We start from the raw sequence: 14,776 nt of genomic DNA on the forward strand, positions 1-14,776 counted from the left end.
ATTAAAAAAGTTATTAACACTTATGCAAAAAAAATAAAATATTAATAATTATTAAATTTGTAATTTAGTAAATGAAAATTTAAAGAATATTACCATCGTTCTTAATATTTGGCAAGACGCATTTCTCCTAATTAAAAGTGGAAAACACATAATGAAGCGGATCAAAAAAATAATTAAATGAATAATAATAAATATTATAAAACATAAGTTAATAAATATACATACCAATTTATTTAGAAGATATTTTTTATCCATATCCCCTTACAGCCACTACAAGCATAGCCACTCTCACATTTATCCTCATTATCATTTTCATTGATACTTGGCAACTATATGACAAATGGATTGTGAGCCATCGTAGTATCTCCAAGAACATCTTCTTCAACAAAAGTATGATGTTGTGGTGAAGTTAAAACAATAGACCATCTCGAATCAAGTTGATCTTCAACATAAAATGCTTGTTTAACTTAGCAAAACAATGTCAAGCAATATCACAAATAAAATTTCTACGAAAGCAAGATTAATAAAATCCAACGAACCTAACCTGCAGTTAAAATGAAAAAAAAAAAAAATAAAACCAACCCACCACATGTCTCTGCCAACCATAAAGAAAAAAGAAACCCACCTAAACGATGGAGATGAAGAAAAAAGAAATCCAAAAAATCACGCAACATAGAGAAATCCAGCTTCCCTGCCGACAACAAGATAGGCAAATGAAAAATGAAACCTGAAATATCCCACTCTTCAAGTCTTTTTTAGATTGCTTTCAAATCTAATATCTATTAGAAAGTGTACTTGATGTAGTTTTAAAAAAGAAAAAGGATTCCAAGGCGTGCATAAAAATTTTAAAACGCGCTAAAAATTTTCAAAAAATGGCAAAAATATGCCTTTATTCTTTATAAAATTTGCATGTCTTTTAAAATTTTTATTTTTTTTTTAATTGAGAGAACAGGCAACGCATTCTCTTCAAGAAGGATCACCCGTTCTTGAATTGTGGGATCAAGCAACACATTATGGTCGAAAAGCGTCGCCTGTTCCAAATTTTATATTTTCTTTATAATATTTAAATAGTTTTTTAATTGTTCATCTACAAATATATTCATGTAACAATCCAATAAACATAAATTACATTGATCTAAAAACAGAAAATAGTTTTGTCAATGCTTTTCTCAATTATTTACATATATGTGTATAAACAAGACACAAAATATCTCAAGACCTAATTTGAGATAGGGATATTGAATATAGAATTCTAATTCAACAAGCATTTATTGACCAATTTATCTACATAAATATGTTAAATGAGCTTAACTTTCATGTGTTTATGGTCAATCATAGCTTATTTGTTTTTAAAAATTAAAAGTCTATTAAATTGCTTTTTCTTAAAAAAAAAAAAAATTTTGAAGGAACAGGCGACGCAATTCCATTAAAACCCGTCACCTATTCCATGTTTTATTATTATTATTCTTAATCTTTAATTAGTTTTGTTGATTGCTCATCTACAAATTTTTTTTTAAAAAAAAGCATATTTGTGAAATTAAAAAAATTATTAAAAACAACTTTCAAATTCAAAAAAAGTTAAAAATTGGTTGAGTGAATATGCGACACAGTTGTTGCAAATGCGTCACCTTTTCATCTATTTGGCGACTTTTTATTAAAGGAATGCATCATCTAAAACTATATTAAGCTAGTTCTAGTTGTATTATTACATCCAAGTAATTTGGCCTGGTGGTGTGGTGATTCCTTCATAGTGTAAGAGGTTCTGGGTTCAATTTTTTTTTTTTTCATTCTTTTAGTCAATCTAATTTTATTTCAACTACAAATAACCAGTAAAAATATTAGAGCAACATAACTGAGGTGTTTTTTTTTTTTTTTAAGATTTTGGTAACAGGCGATGCACAGACTCCATTGTGCGTTGGCTCTTTTTTTTTTTTTTTTCCCCTTTTAATCAATCTAATTTTATTTCAACTACAAATAACCAGTGAAAATATTAGAACAATATAAATAAGCTGGTTTTTTTTTTTTTTTTTTTTTTCCAGATTTTGGTAATAGGCAACGCACAATGAAGATTGTGCGTCGCCTGTTCTCCTTTTTTTTTTTTTTTGGTTTTTTTAGTCAAGCTTAACCAGTGAAATATTAGAGTAACATAACTAAGCTTTTTTTTTTTTTTTTTTAGAAATTTTGTTAATAGGCGACGCACAATGAAAATTGTGCGTTGCCTGTTCTTTTTTTTTTATTATTATTCTTTTAGTCAATTTAATTTTATTTCAAATAAAAATAACCAATGAAAATATTAGAGCAACATAACTGAGTTGATTTTTATTTTTTTTTTAAATTTTGTTAACAGGCGACGCACAATGAAGATTGTGCGTCACCTGTTCTCCTTTTTTTTCTTGGTTCTTTTAGTCAATCTAATTTTATTTCAACTATAAAAAACTAGTGAAAATATTAGAGCAACATAACTGAGGTATTTTTTTTTTAATTTTATTAACAGGCGACGCACAACGAAGATTGTGCGTTGCCTATTCTCTTTTTTTTTTTTTTTGGTTCTTGTAGTTAATCTAATTTTATTTCAACTACAAATAATCAGTGAAAATATTAGAGCAATATAACTGAGACAGTTTTTGTTTTTGTTTTGGTTCTTTTAGTCAATCTAATTTTATTTCAACTACAAATAACCAATGAAAATATTAGAGCAACATAACTGAGCTGGTTTTTTTTTTTCTTTTTAAATTTTGTTAACAGACGACGCACAATCTACATTGTGCATTGCCTGTTCTCCTTTTTTTTTTGTTCATTATTTTAGTCAATTTAATTTTATTTTAACTACAAATAACCAATGAAAATATTGGAGCAACATAACTGAGCTGTTTTTTTTTTTTTTTTAATTTTGTTAACAGGCGATGCACAATGAAGATTGTGTGTTGCCTGTTCTTTTTTTTTTTTTTTTTAGTTCTTTTAGTCAATCTAATTTTATTTCAACTGCAAATAACCAGTGAAAATATTAAAGTAACATAACTGAGCTGGTTTTTTTTTTTTTTATTTTGTTAACAGGCGACGCATAATGAAGATTGTGCGTCGCCTATTCTCCTTTTTTTTTTCTTTTTTTTTGGTTCTTTTAGTCAATTTAATTTTATTTCAAATACAAATAACCAATGAAAATATTATAGCAACATAACTGAATTGATTTTTTCTTTTTTTTAAATTTTGTTAACAGGCGATGCACAATAAAGATTGTGCGTCACCTGTTCTCCTTTTTTTTCTTGGTTCTTTTAGTCAATCTAATTTTATTTCAGCTACAAAAAACCAGTAAAAATATTAGAGTAACATAACTGAGCTGTTTTTTTTTTTTTTTTTTAATTTTGTTAACAGGCGACGCACAATGAAGATTGTGCGTCGCCTGTTCTCCTTTTTTTTCTTGTTTCTTTTAGTCAATCTAATTTTATTTCAACTACAAAAAACCAGTGAAAATATTATAGCAACATAACTGAGCTGTTTTTTTTTTTTTTTTTAATTTTGTTAGCATTGTGCGTCACCTGTTCTCCTTTTTTTTCTTATTTCTTTTAGTCAATCTAATTTTATTTCAACTACAAAAAATCAGTGAAAATATTAGAGCAACATAACTGAGCTGTTTTTTTTTTTTTTTTTAATTTTGAAAACAGGCGACGCACAATGAAGATTGTGCGTTGCCTGTTCTCCTTTTTTTTTTTTTTGTTCTTTTAGTTAATCTAATTTTATTTCAACTAAAAATAATCAATGAAAATATTAGAGCAATATAACTGAGATAGTTTTTTTTTTTTTTTTGGTTCTTTTAGTCAATCTAATTTTATTTCAACTACAAATAACCAATGAAAATATTAGAGCAACATAATTAGCAAGTTTTTTTTTTTTTTTTTGATTTTGTTAACAAGCGACGCACAATGTAGATTGTGCGTCACCTGTTCTCTTTTTTTTTTTTTTGTTTCTTTTAGTCAATCTAATTTTATTTCAACTACAAATAACCAGTGAAAATATTAGAGCAATATAACTGAGCTGGTTTTTTTTATTTTTTTTTTATTTTGTTATCAGGCGATGCATAATGAAGATTGTCCATTGCCTGTTCTCCTTTTTTTTTTTTTTTTTTTTTGGTTCTTTTAGTCAATCTAATTTTATTTCAACTATAAATAACCAGTGAAAATATTAGAGCAACATAACTGAGCTCTTTTTTTTTTTTAGATGTTGGTAGGTGACGCACAATGTGCGTCGCTTATTACTAACTGGAGACGCACATTGTGCGTCGCCTATTACTAACTGGAGATGCACAATGTGCGTCACCTATTACTGTGCGTTGCCTGTTATCTATATTAAAAAAAAAAAAACACCAGTTCAGTTATGTTGCTTAAATATTTTTACTGATTATTTAGAGTTTTCAAGAAAATCAGGTTGATTTATTTAAAAAAAAAAAAAAGGGAACAGGTGACTCGGAATGATTTTTGTGCATCGCCTGTTACCAATAACTTAAAAAAAAAAAAACTATTTAAGATATTTGCAAGAATAAACTATACATGAAAAATTATATAATTGAACAACAACCTCGTATAATTAAATTTTGTTATTATGCAAACATAGATAAGTTGATGGTTAATCATTTTTCATAAGTCTAGCATTTAAACAATATAATTCGGATAAAATATACGCACAGTATTAAAAGCGACTATGTTCAGCCGCATATTTAGCGACTCTTAATAAATGTATCGCGTGTTGTTGATTTTTGCGACCGTTTGACATCGACTATTTTGGGGATGCATAGTTAATTTATTAAATTTTTACTGATGCATTAACCTTAAAGTCGCAGTTTTATTTTTTTAGACGCGTTTGTTTCGTAGCGTCGCTAAGTGAGTGTTGCTAGATATCAATTTTCGCATAGTGGAGTCTACTGGGGGGGGAAAGGGGTGCCTGGGGGCATAACAAAAAAAAGGTTGGAAGTGAATTGAGGTTCCCAGCTGAAGATGTTGCCATTAAGCACAGTTGATTTTCTTAATCTTCATGAGTCATGACCTCTCCTGTTTTCAATTCGGAGAAAACCCAGTTTTTAACATACAGTTTTCAGTTCAGTTTGATAGAGATTGATAATTATACATGTAAGTTAGGCCTTGTAGTTTGAAGGAATTGAACTTGGGTCTAAAGCTGGTAGATAGTAATATTATGCCTCTCTTTTCAACATTTTTTTTTGGTCTCCAACAAAATTAAAAATGAAACAGAAAGGGAAAAAAAACTGTTTTCTGTATTCTTTTTTATAAGGAATTGTAATCTTATTTAGATATTTTCCTATATATATTATATATATATATATATCTGTAATATAATTCTAATTTTTTCATTCAAGGTTATGTTCAAGCAATTTTGTTTTATAAAATATTATGTAGTGTTGGAGCAAAAAAATCTCTCTCGTTCCTTTATTCAATTTTCCTTTTATTCAACCTCCCTTTGAGGAAAATTTTAATATGTGGATCCAACATGATCGCCTTTTGCCATTTTGCTTTCTTGGTCTATGTTGCTCACCATCATGTGGTTTCGTTGGTGATGAAAATATCAGTATCGATGGAAATATCAAAAGTATGATTTTATAAAAATATCAATATTGATGTAAATATCGATAAAATTAGATAACATAAAAAATACAATAATTAAAATATAATAATAATAAAATAGTTTATAAACATTAAAATTTATTATAAATAAAAAATACAGTATTTCTTAAATATCTAATAAATATTTTGAATTGTATTGTATATATGTTTAATTATAAATTATTAATTTATATTATTGCGATGATTTATATAATTAAAAACTTCCCTTATCTCTATTAGATTAAAAGTTTATTTAAATATCTATTTGTCATAAAAAAAATTAATTATCTATGTATAAATAAATATAAATTTATTATTATGTTGAGTATATGTCGTTTTACTTTTATAAGCATGTAAAATAAACAAATTATACTTTTAAAAAAATAGAAAGAGAAATACATGTAAAACAAAAGTTTTTTTTTTTAATTAAAATTAAACGAATGGTAACATTGTAATAAATATAAAAAAAATAAGGTGAAATTATTTTTTTGGGGAAAAAGTTAAAAGGCACACATATCAATTGTATCAAAAGCATACCAAAGCCCCGAGTCCACATAAAAGAGAAAAAAAAAAAAAAAAATGTCTCTGCCATAAACACAGAGCGCACCCATAGAAAACCTGATGACAGTACCCATTATTTTTTTTTTTCCCGATTTCTTTCTCTTTCCTTTCTGTTTGTGTGTTTTTTTTTTTTTTTCTTTTTTTCTCCCCTTTTGGATCCTGAAAATCAACGGCTTTTCCCCTTTTCTTTTATTTTTCTTCTTCTTCTTTCTTACCTTTTCAGAGTGATATAAAGAGGAAAAGAGAGTGATAAAGAGAGGCGTGGAATATCTCTACAGTTTGGACCCATAAGGTAAATATGGCTGATTTTGGCGACATTTCTTCCTGCCCCTATCGGTGTCATCGGTTTTCGAAATCCGACATTATCACCAACATTTCGCTGAAATCGTCGATATTTTATTCACTGGTAATACTCAAGATCACATGCAAATGGAAAAGCCGCCCCCCCCCCCCCCCCCCCCCCCCCCCGCACACAAATATTCAAGGATAAAATAGTCATTACAGGAGCACGGTAGAGGAATAGAGAGCTTTTATCCAAAGTGAAGGACGAGAAGTCTAATTAACGATATTCTTGAGAATTGTAGTATGGTTTTTAATTTTTCAATTTTTAAAAAATGTTTTGCACTCTGACGTGAGAGATAAACACAACCCTATATGTTAATACAACTGGATCAAATATCGGTAGATTTTTTTCTTAATAAAAATATGATGAGGGTCCAGACAAATTTTTAGTTTAAGTAGTATAAATTCATCCAACCTTAAATTTGCATGTTATTTTTCATTTTAACTTTTTGGGGACATATTTGAATTCAGAAATTTTTATGAGAAAATTGGAGTGTCTCCATTAGAATAAATTTATTGTACCTTCTTTGCGTATATATATATAGCCAGATAATACTCAAATATTTTGACCTTTATTTATTTACTTTTAAGTTATTCATTCCTTAACCATGACATAATGTCAAATTGCACAATTTATAAACATTTTGTTAAAAAAAAATTTGATTAATTAGTATTTATATTAATTGCTTATATAATTAATACATGTTTAAATAATAAATTTTTTTAAAAAATTATAAAAACTAAACCGAAACAATTTTGATTTAAAAAAGTTATGAATATACATAATTTTTTTTTCTTTTATATATAACCAATCATTTGGTATTTCAGTTAATTTCAACAAATTATAACAATTAAAGGTTAAAAATAAAACAATTTGACATCATACTTAGGGGAAAAAATTATTAGAGGGCAAATAGATCCAAGGTTTCAAAAATTGATATTTTCTTTAAAATTTCGCTGAAATTTCATTTTCTTTTTTTAAAGAGTGAAAAAGAAATTTAGGTTTCAAATGGAAACATATAGAATTTTCATAATATTCATTAAAATTTTTGAAATTTTTATGAAAATTTTATTAAAATATACACAACAAGTCCTTAACAATTTGATTAAAAAATAATAACTTCCATTGATATAGGTAGAATTTACATAATATTCATAAAAATTCTACTGATATTTTTATGGAAATTTTCATCAAAATATCCGTATTAAATTTTTAATAACTTAGTTTAAAAAATCTATAATTTTCATAAAAAAATTTAGAAATATATATGAAATTTATTTATTTTTTAGCAAAAAACTTGATAAATGTTATTGATGTTCAATAACTTTTTTTTTATGAAATTAATTTTATTGACAATTTTTTTAACTTTTAATTGTCTCAAATATTTAATGAAATAAATAAAATAAATTAATTCAATTGAATAAGTTTAATACTTTCTATTCATTAATAAAATATATATACTTATAATACATGGAAATGAAATTATATGAAGAGTTGGTATTTATAGCATTTAAGAATATTAAGCAAATAAAAATAAAAAGATAATGGAATATATTATATTAAACATCAAGAACAACCATATTTAATATAAAATTTATATGGTTGTCATATTAATAATTATATAAAAAATTATTAAGCATATACATCTGTTACTAATTATTTTTTATATTTCACATTTTAAAATAAAAATAAAAAATAGTAACAATTTTCAATCATATAAGAATTTTTTATGATATTTGTAAAATATAATATAACTACAATAATTGTTTTATATATCTTAATTAATAAATAATTTTATCAAATAAGTATCTTTTTACATATTTTATTTATAGTAGTTTATTTATAATTATTTATTAATAATAATTTATTATAATCATTACGGCTTATTATAAATTAATTGATTAAAAAATATAATATCCATTTAATGTTCGATAATCAATTTGGTAGTTGATTGATTAAATAAGATAATTTTAAATTTTCAATAAAAATTTATATTTTAAAAATAAATTTTTGTCAATTTTTTTCATTTTTTATAAGTTTTATTGATATTTGATATTAATATTGATGATCATTTTGATTTTTAATTGATTAAATAAGCTAATTTTAAAATTTTAATAACTATTTTATTTTTTAAAATAAATTTTCATTAATTTCTATCATTTTGATGAATTTATATTGATATTTTGATATTCTCCAATATTTTTATAAATATTTTCATATTTTAAATTATTAGTAATAAAATTTTGACCTTCTTTTCAAAAAACAGGGAAAAAAAAAAGGAAAAAAAGAAAAAAAAAATTATGTATATTGCAATCCTATGGGCCATCCCAATCACTAAAGTCAATAGTAGACCAAGAAAAGAAAATAAAAAAAATATAAAAAATTTGAAACGTGAATGCCAGTTGACAATCCGATTATTTATAAGTTTTTCCAAATAGCTCTACCTTCTCTATCTGCATTTGGATAGAAGCTTGTTGACCGTTTTAATAGTTTTCTAAGCAAAGAAACCGGAAGATGGGGATTACCCAGTTGCCGGAAGAGTGTATTTCCCATATTATTTCCTTCACATCTCCAAAAGATGCTTGCAGATCGTCTCTGGTTTGTCCTCTGTTCAAATCCGCCATTGATTCCGATGTAGTTTGGAGAAAGTTTCTTCCACATGACTGTCACCAAATCCTCTTAAATTCAGCTTTAGCTTCATCCATGGATACCTTTTCCAAAAAGCAGCTCTTTTTCCATCTTTCTGACCACCCTATCATCATTGACAGTGATAAGAACATGGTTAGCATAGTCTTCAACTTCCAATTGGGTTTTACTTTTTAATCATCAATTTTGTTTTGTTTTGTTTTTTGTTTTTAATTCATTAGTTTCTGATCAATTTTCTATTTCCGTATATGTAAAACCAGTTGGACTTAGCAATGATGAAGTTAATTATTAGAACTTTTAAACTGAATCTGGTTGATGTACGAATTTCCCATATCAATAATAACTTCAATTATGTCAACGATGACAAGGACAAAAAACCTTGATGATGCCTCTATTTTTTCAGAGTTCCAATCCCCACCCCTAGATTAATGAACAAAAAGGCATATTTAGCCTCATCATATGCATGTTTGACTATTTTTGCCCTAATAAGTTCAAAACTACAAAATTGATTCCTTAGGAAATCAGAAGATTCAGAATTATATGATGATTCTAATTTTATTTTATTTATTTACTTTGCATGTTATTGGTAGCATGAATGTGATGTATCTAGAACATCTTTAATTCATATCCTAGTTTATTGAAATATGGACAGAGCTTTAAAATAGAGAAAGAGAGTGGAAAAAAATGTTATATGTTTGGTGCAAGAAGGCTTTCAATTATTTGGGGAGATACACCGGTTTATTGGCGGTGGACAGCTATAGCTGCAGGCTCTAGGTATGCTCTCTCACCTAAATAGAGTAAATTTCTGATACTGTTGGAGTATCAACTCCCACCTCTGATACGTTGATGGAATTCACATGTGTGGGTCCCACTATTATATTAAAGGTGGGAATTTATACGGATCTCACCAGTAGATTAGAGGTGGGAGTTGGTACTCCCATGTATGGTGGTCTTTTTCCACCCACACAAGCTCAAATATTGTTATACATTTTGAAATGGGGTAGCTCTTGTTTGTTGGATGAGACATTTTATTTAGACAATAAAGCAGAAAGGTTCTTGATGCACATGGAATTTAACAAGGAAGACAATTAATTGAAAAAATAAAAAAATAACAAACAAGACAATAAAAAAGGAAAAGATTAACCAACTATATATGTATATGGATTCGGGAAATCCCAATTGGTAAGACAGACTTCATATTTTCACTAGAGGTTTCTTCCAGTTTTGACTATAATTTCTTCTACATGAGTCTTAATAACATGAAAATATAGTGGAAATATTGGTCAATTTTATATTTACATAATCATAATCCATGGCACGTTAGGTTCTCTGAAGTTGCTGAACTCAAGATTGTATGTTGGCTTGACATCAAGGGAAGAATAGAAACTAACATTTTGTCGCCGAAAACAACCTATGGAGCTTACTTTGTGTATAGACTTAAAGAACACAGAGGTGGGTTTCGAAGAAATCCGGTTGAGTTTCGAGTATATTTTGAAGGAGATGAGGAGGCCCATGGAGATGGGAGTGGGCATAGTGTTTCCTTAGATCCAGAAGATGAGCAGCAACTAATTCGAGATAGAGGAGATGGGTGGATGGAGGTGGAAATGGGAGAGTTCTTCAATGATGGTGGAGAGGATCATCGGGTGGTTGTATGCAGTCTGATGGAGACTGATGATTATATTGGTAAGAGTGGACTGGTTGTTGAAGGAATTGAGTTTAGGCCTAAATCTGGTAGATAGAAATATAATTTATGCCTCTTAGCTTGTTTTCAGGTCCTTCTTGTATTCATACTTTATACCCGAAATATTCCACTTGAGGATATCCCTATCTCTCTTTAATGATGTTTTTACCTTGTTTAGTATGATTGTGTTAATAATTTCTCTTTCGAGTTTTATACTTTGGACATATGGTGGGGTCCACATGTATATTAGAGGAAGGGGTGTCAACTTCTGGATATCCGGATATTTGGACCTTTTTTATCCCTATCCCTCGTTAATGATGTTTTTACGTTGCTTAATATAACTATGTTATCAATTTCTTTTTTGAGTTTTGTACTTCGGACATATGGTGGGGTCCACATGTATATTATATATATATATATATATCTATATATGTATAACAGCCATTCTACTGGCCAAGTCAGTTATGAAGTCAATTTATCAAAAAAGTCAGTTATGAAGTCAATGCTAACAGCCCGATCAGATACCTGTGAGTCAAGTTTTCTGCTCGAGAAAGATTTTTTGGAATTTCTCAACCTTAGTCTGTATATAAATAGAACTATATTAGAAACTAGCTAGGAATTCATGTTCTATATTATTTTCATGGTTTTCTGAGGGAGGAAACCAGAAAAAAAGAGATTCACCATAAAAAAAAGAAAGGAAAAAAAAAAAAAAAACAACAACAACAAAATCAAAGAATGAAGATTACCGAGTTACCGGGAGGGTGCATTTCCCATATAATATCCTGCACTTCCCCAAAAGATGCTTGCAGGTCGTCTCTGGTTTGTTCTAGGTTCAGATCAGCCACTGATTCAGATTTGGTTTGGAGAAAGTTTCTTCCCCATGACTATCACCAAATCCTTTCAAATTCAGCTTTAGCATCATCATCCATGGATTCCCTTTCCAAAAAGAAGCTTTTTCTCCACCTTTCTGACAACCCTATCATCATTGACAGTGATAAAAACACGGTAAGCCAAAATCTGTCAATTATATTTTCACTTTTAAATCATCAATTTGTTTTTGAAAAACCAGTAGGACATGGTAATAAGGAAGTTTGATCGTTGAACTTTAAAACTGTAACTAGTTAATATGTGAATTTTAGAAATCATTAATAGCTTGAAGGTAATTATGTCAAAGATGAATATTAACCCAAAAAAAACAAAAGAAAAAAAGAAGAAGAAAAACTTATAGCTACATGTATAGGACACCCAATAGCAAAGTCACTATTTCTGGCATGTTTGTAATCCGATCTTGATGGAAAGAAAAATGGCATCTATCATATTCATGTTTTGTACTCTCGCACTAACAAGTAGAAAAATCAGAAGTATATGACATTATAGTTGTATATATATTATATAGAGAATTGCTACAAAAAGCGCTCCTATTGTAAGCATACATAGGCGTCGTAACCAAAAAGTCATTTTAACCCTCTATTAATTGTTTGTATATTTTTTTGTATAGGACATCTATAATTCATATCCTTATTTATTGAAATGCGCACAGAGCTTTAAAATAGACAAAGAAAGTGGAAAAAAATGCTTTATGATAGGTGCAAGAACACTTTCAATCGCGTGGGGAGATACTCTGGCTCATTGGCGGTGGATATCTTTACCGGCAGAGTCTCGGTATGTTTTCTCACCTCCACTATATCTGATCTGTGCTCAAATATTGTTAATAAATTTTGAAATGAGTCTAGCTAGCTCTTTGTTTGATGGATGTGAAATTTTATTTAGTTAATAGAACAGCAAGTTTCCTAATGCACATAATTAATGGTCATAACACGACAGTAAAAAGCCAAAAAAAGAGCAGGCAAGATTGTAGGTTTTGAAACTAAAAAACACAGCAAGAAATGTGGACGAGGAAATCTGGAGCAGCAGCTCTTTTCCACTATCATCAAGTATATATAACATATACAAAAGTTGAGTTTGGTTACCAACTACTGTTACCTAACCAGTAGTGTTGCCCATACATCATGTAAGATTTAGTACACAAAACATATTATTGCTTTTTCAAATTTAAACATAACATAAAACTAAATATTTGAACCAAGAATATCGGATACTTTGTTAATATGACAGCAAAAGTGTCACAGCCATCAACACTCCTCCTTGGCACTTTTGTTGGAAACATTAAGATCATCTCTTAATGTTTCAAACTTGATCCTTGGCAATGCTTTTGTTAAAATATCAGCAAGTTAGACCTCTAACCTGCAATGAACAAACTTCACTTCACCACTTTTTTAAACTTCCCTCACAGTATGATATTTGACAGGAATATGTTATGTTCTTCAATGTTGACTTGGATTTTCTGCAATGGTAATTGCAAACTTGTTATCGCAATATATAACCGTAGCTTCTTCTTGCCTTTCAGAAAAATAAAAAACAACTTTAATAGCCATCAAGCTTGATTTAAAGCAATTGCAGCAGTAATATATTTAGCTTCAGTTGTAAATTGAGTAACCATACCCTTTTTTTGTGAATTGTATGAAAATGGACTTGAACCAAAAGAAAATAAGTACCCTAAAGTACTCTTTGAATCCTCCATGCTGCTAGCCCAATCACTATCAATATAGTCTTCTAATTTGCCTTCTTTTTTATTCAAAAACCAAACACCATAATCTATAGTGCCTCTAATGTACCTTAGCACTCCTTTTGCTGCAAAATAATGAATATGTGATGGAGCATGTATGAACCTAGAAAGCAAACTCGTAGGAAGAATAATATCAGGTCCAAAAGCACATAAATATAACAAACTCCCATTAAGGTTTTTATAAGCTAACACTTCAATCTTGGCAGCACTATTTTTGAATTTAAACTTCTTATTGTGAAACATTGAAGTATCAACTGGATTACACCTCTCTATACAAACGTTTTATGTAGTTCCACAACATATTTCTTTTGAGACAAGAAAATGCCATGAAAAGATTGACATATCTCCATGCCAATAAAATAGTTCATCAATCCCAAATCTGACATTTCAAACACCTTTTGCATTTTAGCCTTAAACTCCAACATACTTTGTGAATCTTCTCCTATAAAAAATAGGTCATCAACATATAAAGAGACAATTAATTTTTTATTATCTGAACTTAACTTCACATATAAAATAGGCTTGTTTTCACTTCTTTTAAATCCATTTTCCACAAGATGTGAGTCAATTTTACTGTACCAAGCTCTAGGAGCTTGTTTTAGGCCATAAAGAGCCTTATGCAAACTGTAAACTTTGTCTTCCATTCCTTAAACAACAAAACCTTTAGGTTGTTCAAGGCACCTCTTTTCTCAAGTGACCATTTACAAATGTAGATTTTACATCTAGTGGTATACTTTCCAACCCTTTTGGAGTAGCAAGAGCCAGTAGCAATCTGATTGTCTCATGTATTGCAATTAGTGCAAATGTTCTCCATAATCAATACTTGGTTGTTATACATACCACTTAACTACCAACCTTGCCTTGTGCTTATTTATTATACCATCTACAATGAGTTTGGTTCTAAAGACCCACATCACTCCAATTGTCATTTTGCCTTGAGGTGAATTCCTAAGTCTCATTTTTGTTGATCATGCTGATTTTTTCCATGGCCTCTCTTCATGTGTCAAATCGATTTGCATGATAAAAAGTGATTGGATCACCCAATGCTAGGTTGCATCTCTCATACACATCGGTTAAGAATATAGTACCTCAGATTCCAATGGCATTTTCATCATCCGAATCAGCCTTCTCGTGAATTTCATCATGTTATTGGATAAAATTCTCTTATAATGTCTGAACTTCACTTTTTTCCAATTCCAAATAGTAATTTCATCAACTTTAACATTCCTACTGATAAGCAGCTTGTTAGTCTTTAAATGATACACTCTGTACCTTTTTGTATTGCTGCTATAACCAACGAAGATTCCCAT

The 14,776-nt window shown here is 28.8% G+C and overlaps 2 protein-coding genes across 5 annotated transcripts in view; both read left to right on the forward strand.

Annotated features, from left to right (window-relative positions):
* Positions 1–8,949: 8,949 nt before the first annotated feature.
* On the forward strand, positions 8,950–11,203 carry LOC125423326 (F-box protein PP2-B10). Of its 2 annotated transcripts, none has more exons than XM_048477051.2 (3): positions 8,950–9,294; positions 9,812–9,933; positions 10,595–11,203. In XM_048477051.2, the coding sequence occupies exons 1-3, from the start codon at positions 9,028–9,030 to the stop codon at positions 10,896–10,898; spliced, it is 693 nt and encodes a 230-aa protein (XP_048333008.2). In that variant the 5' UTR covers positions 8,950–9,027; the 3' UTR covers positions 10,899–11,203. The 2 variants fall into 2 exon arrangements, with proteins under 2 accessions (XP_048333008.2, XP_048333007.2); XM_048477050.2 differs by having other exon boundaries at positions 8,951–9,294; positions 10,484–11,203.
* A 166-nt stretch (positions 11,204–11,369) lies between these two features.
* The window catches only part of LOC107422510 (putative F-box protein PP2-B12), a 111,887-nt gene continuing 108,480 nt past the window's right edge, over positions 11,370–14,776 (forward strand). The window contains exons 1-2 of one of the 3 annotated variants that reach the window (XM_060815820.1): positions 11,370–11,845; positions 12,381–12,502. In XM_060815820.1, coding sequence (XP_060671803.1) covers positions 11,576–11,845; positions 12,381–12,502 — 392 coding nt within the window. In that variant the 5' untranslated portion in view covers positions 11,370–11,575. The remainder of the gene's footprint in view (positions 11,846–12,380; positions 12,503–14,776) is intronic. The other 2 variants (XM_060815821.1, XM_060815819.1) reach the window with 2 other exon arrangements.

The sequence above is a fragment of the Ziziphus jujuba genome, chromosome 3 (assembly GCF_031755915.1).
Source record: "Ziziphus jujuba cultivar Dongzao chromosome 3, ASM3175591v1".
NCBI lineage: Eukaryota > Viridiplantae > Streptophyta > Magnoliopsida > Rosales > Rhamnaceae > Ziziphus > Ziziphus jujuba.

Bases quoted from the DNA above. Each gene is read 5' to 3' on its own strand.
- LOC125423326 (XM_048477050.2), top strand. From the start codon at position 9,028: ATGGGGATTACCCAGTTGCCGGAAGAGTGTATTTCCCATATTATTTCC. The intron at 9,295-9,811 runs GTTAGCATAGTC...AAATATGGACAG, and splicing joins TTGACAGTGATAAGAACATG to AGCTTTAAAATAGAGAAAGA. The intron at 9,934-10,483 runs GTATGCTCTCTC...ATGGCACGTTAG, and splicing joins GCTATAGCTGCAGGCTCTAG to GTTCTCTGAAGTTGCTGAAC.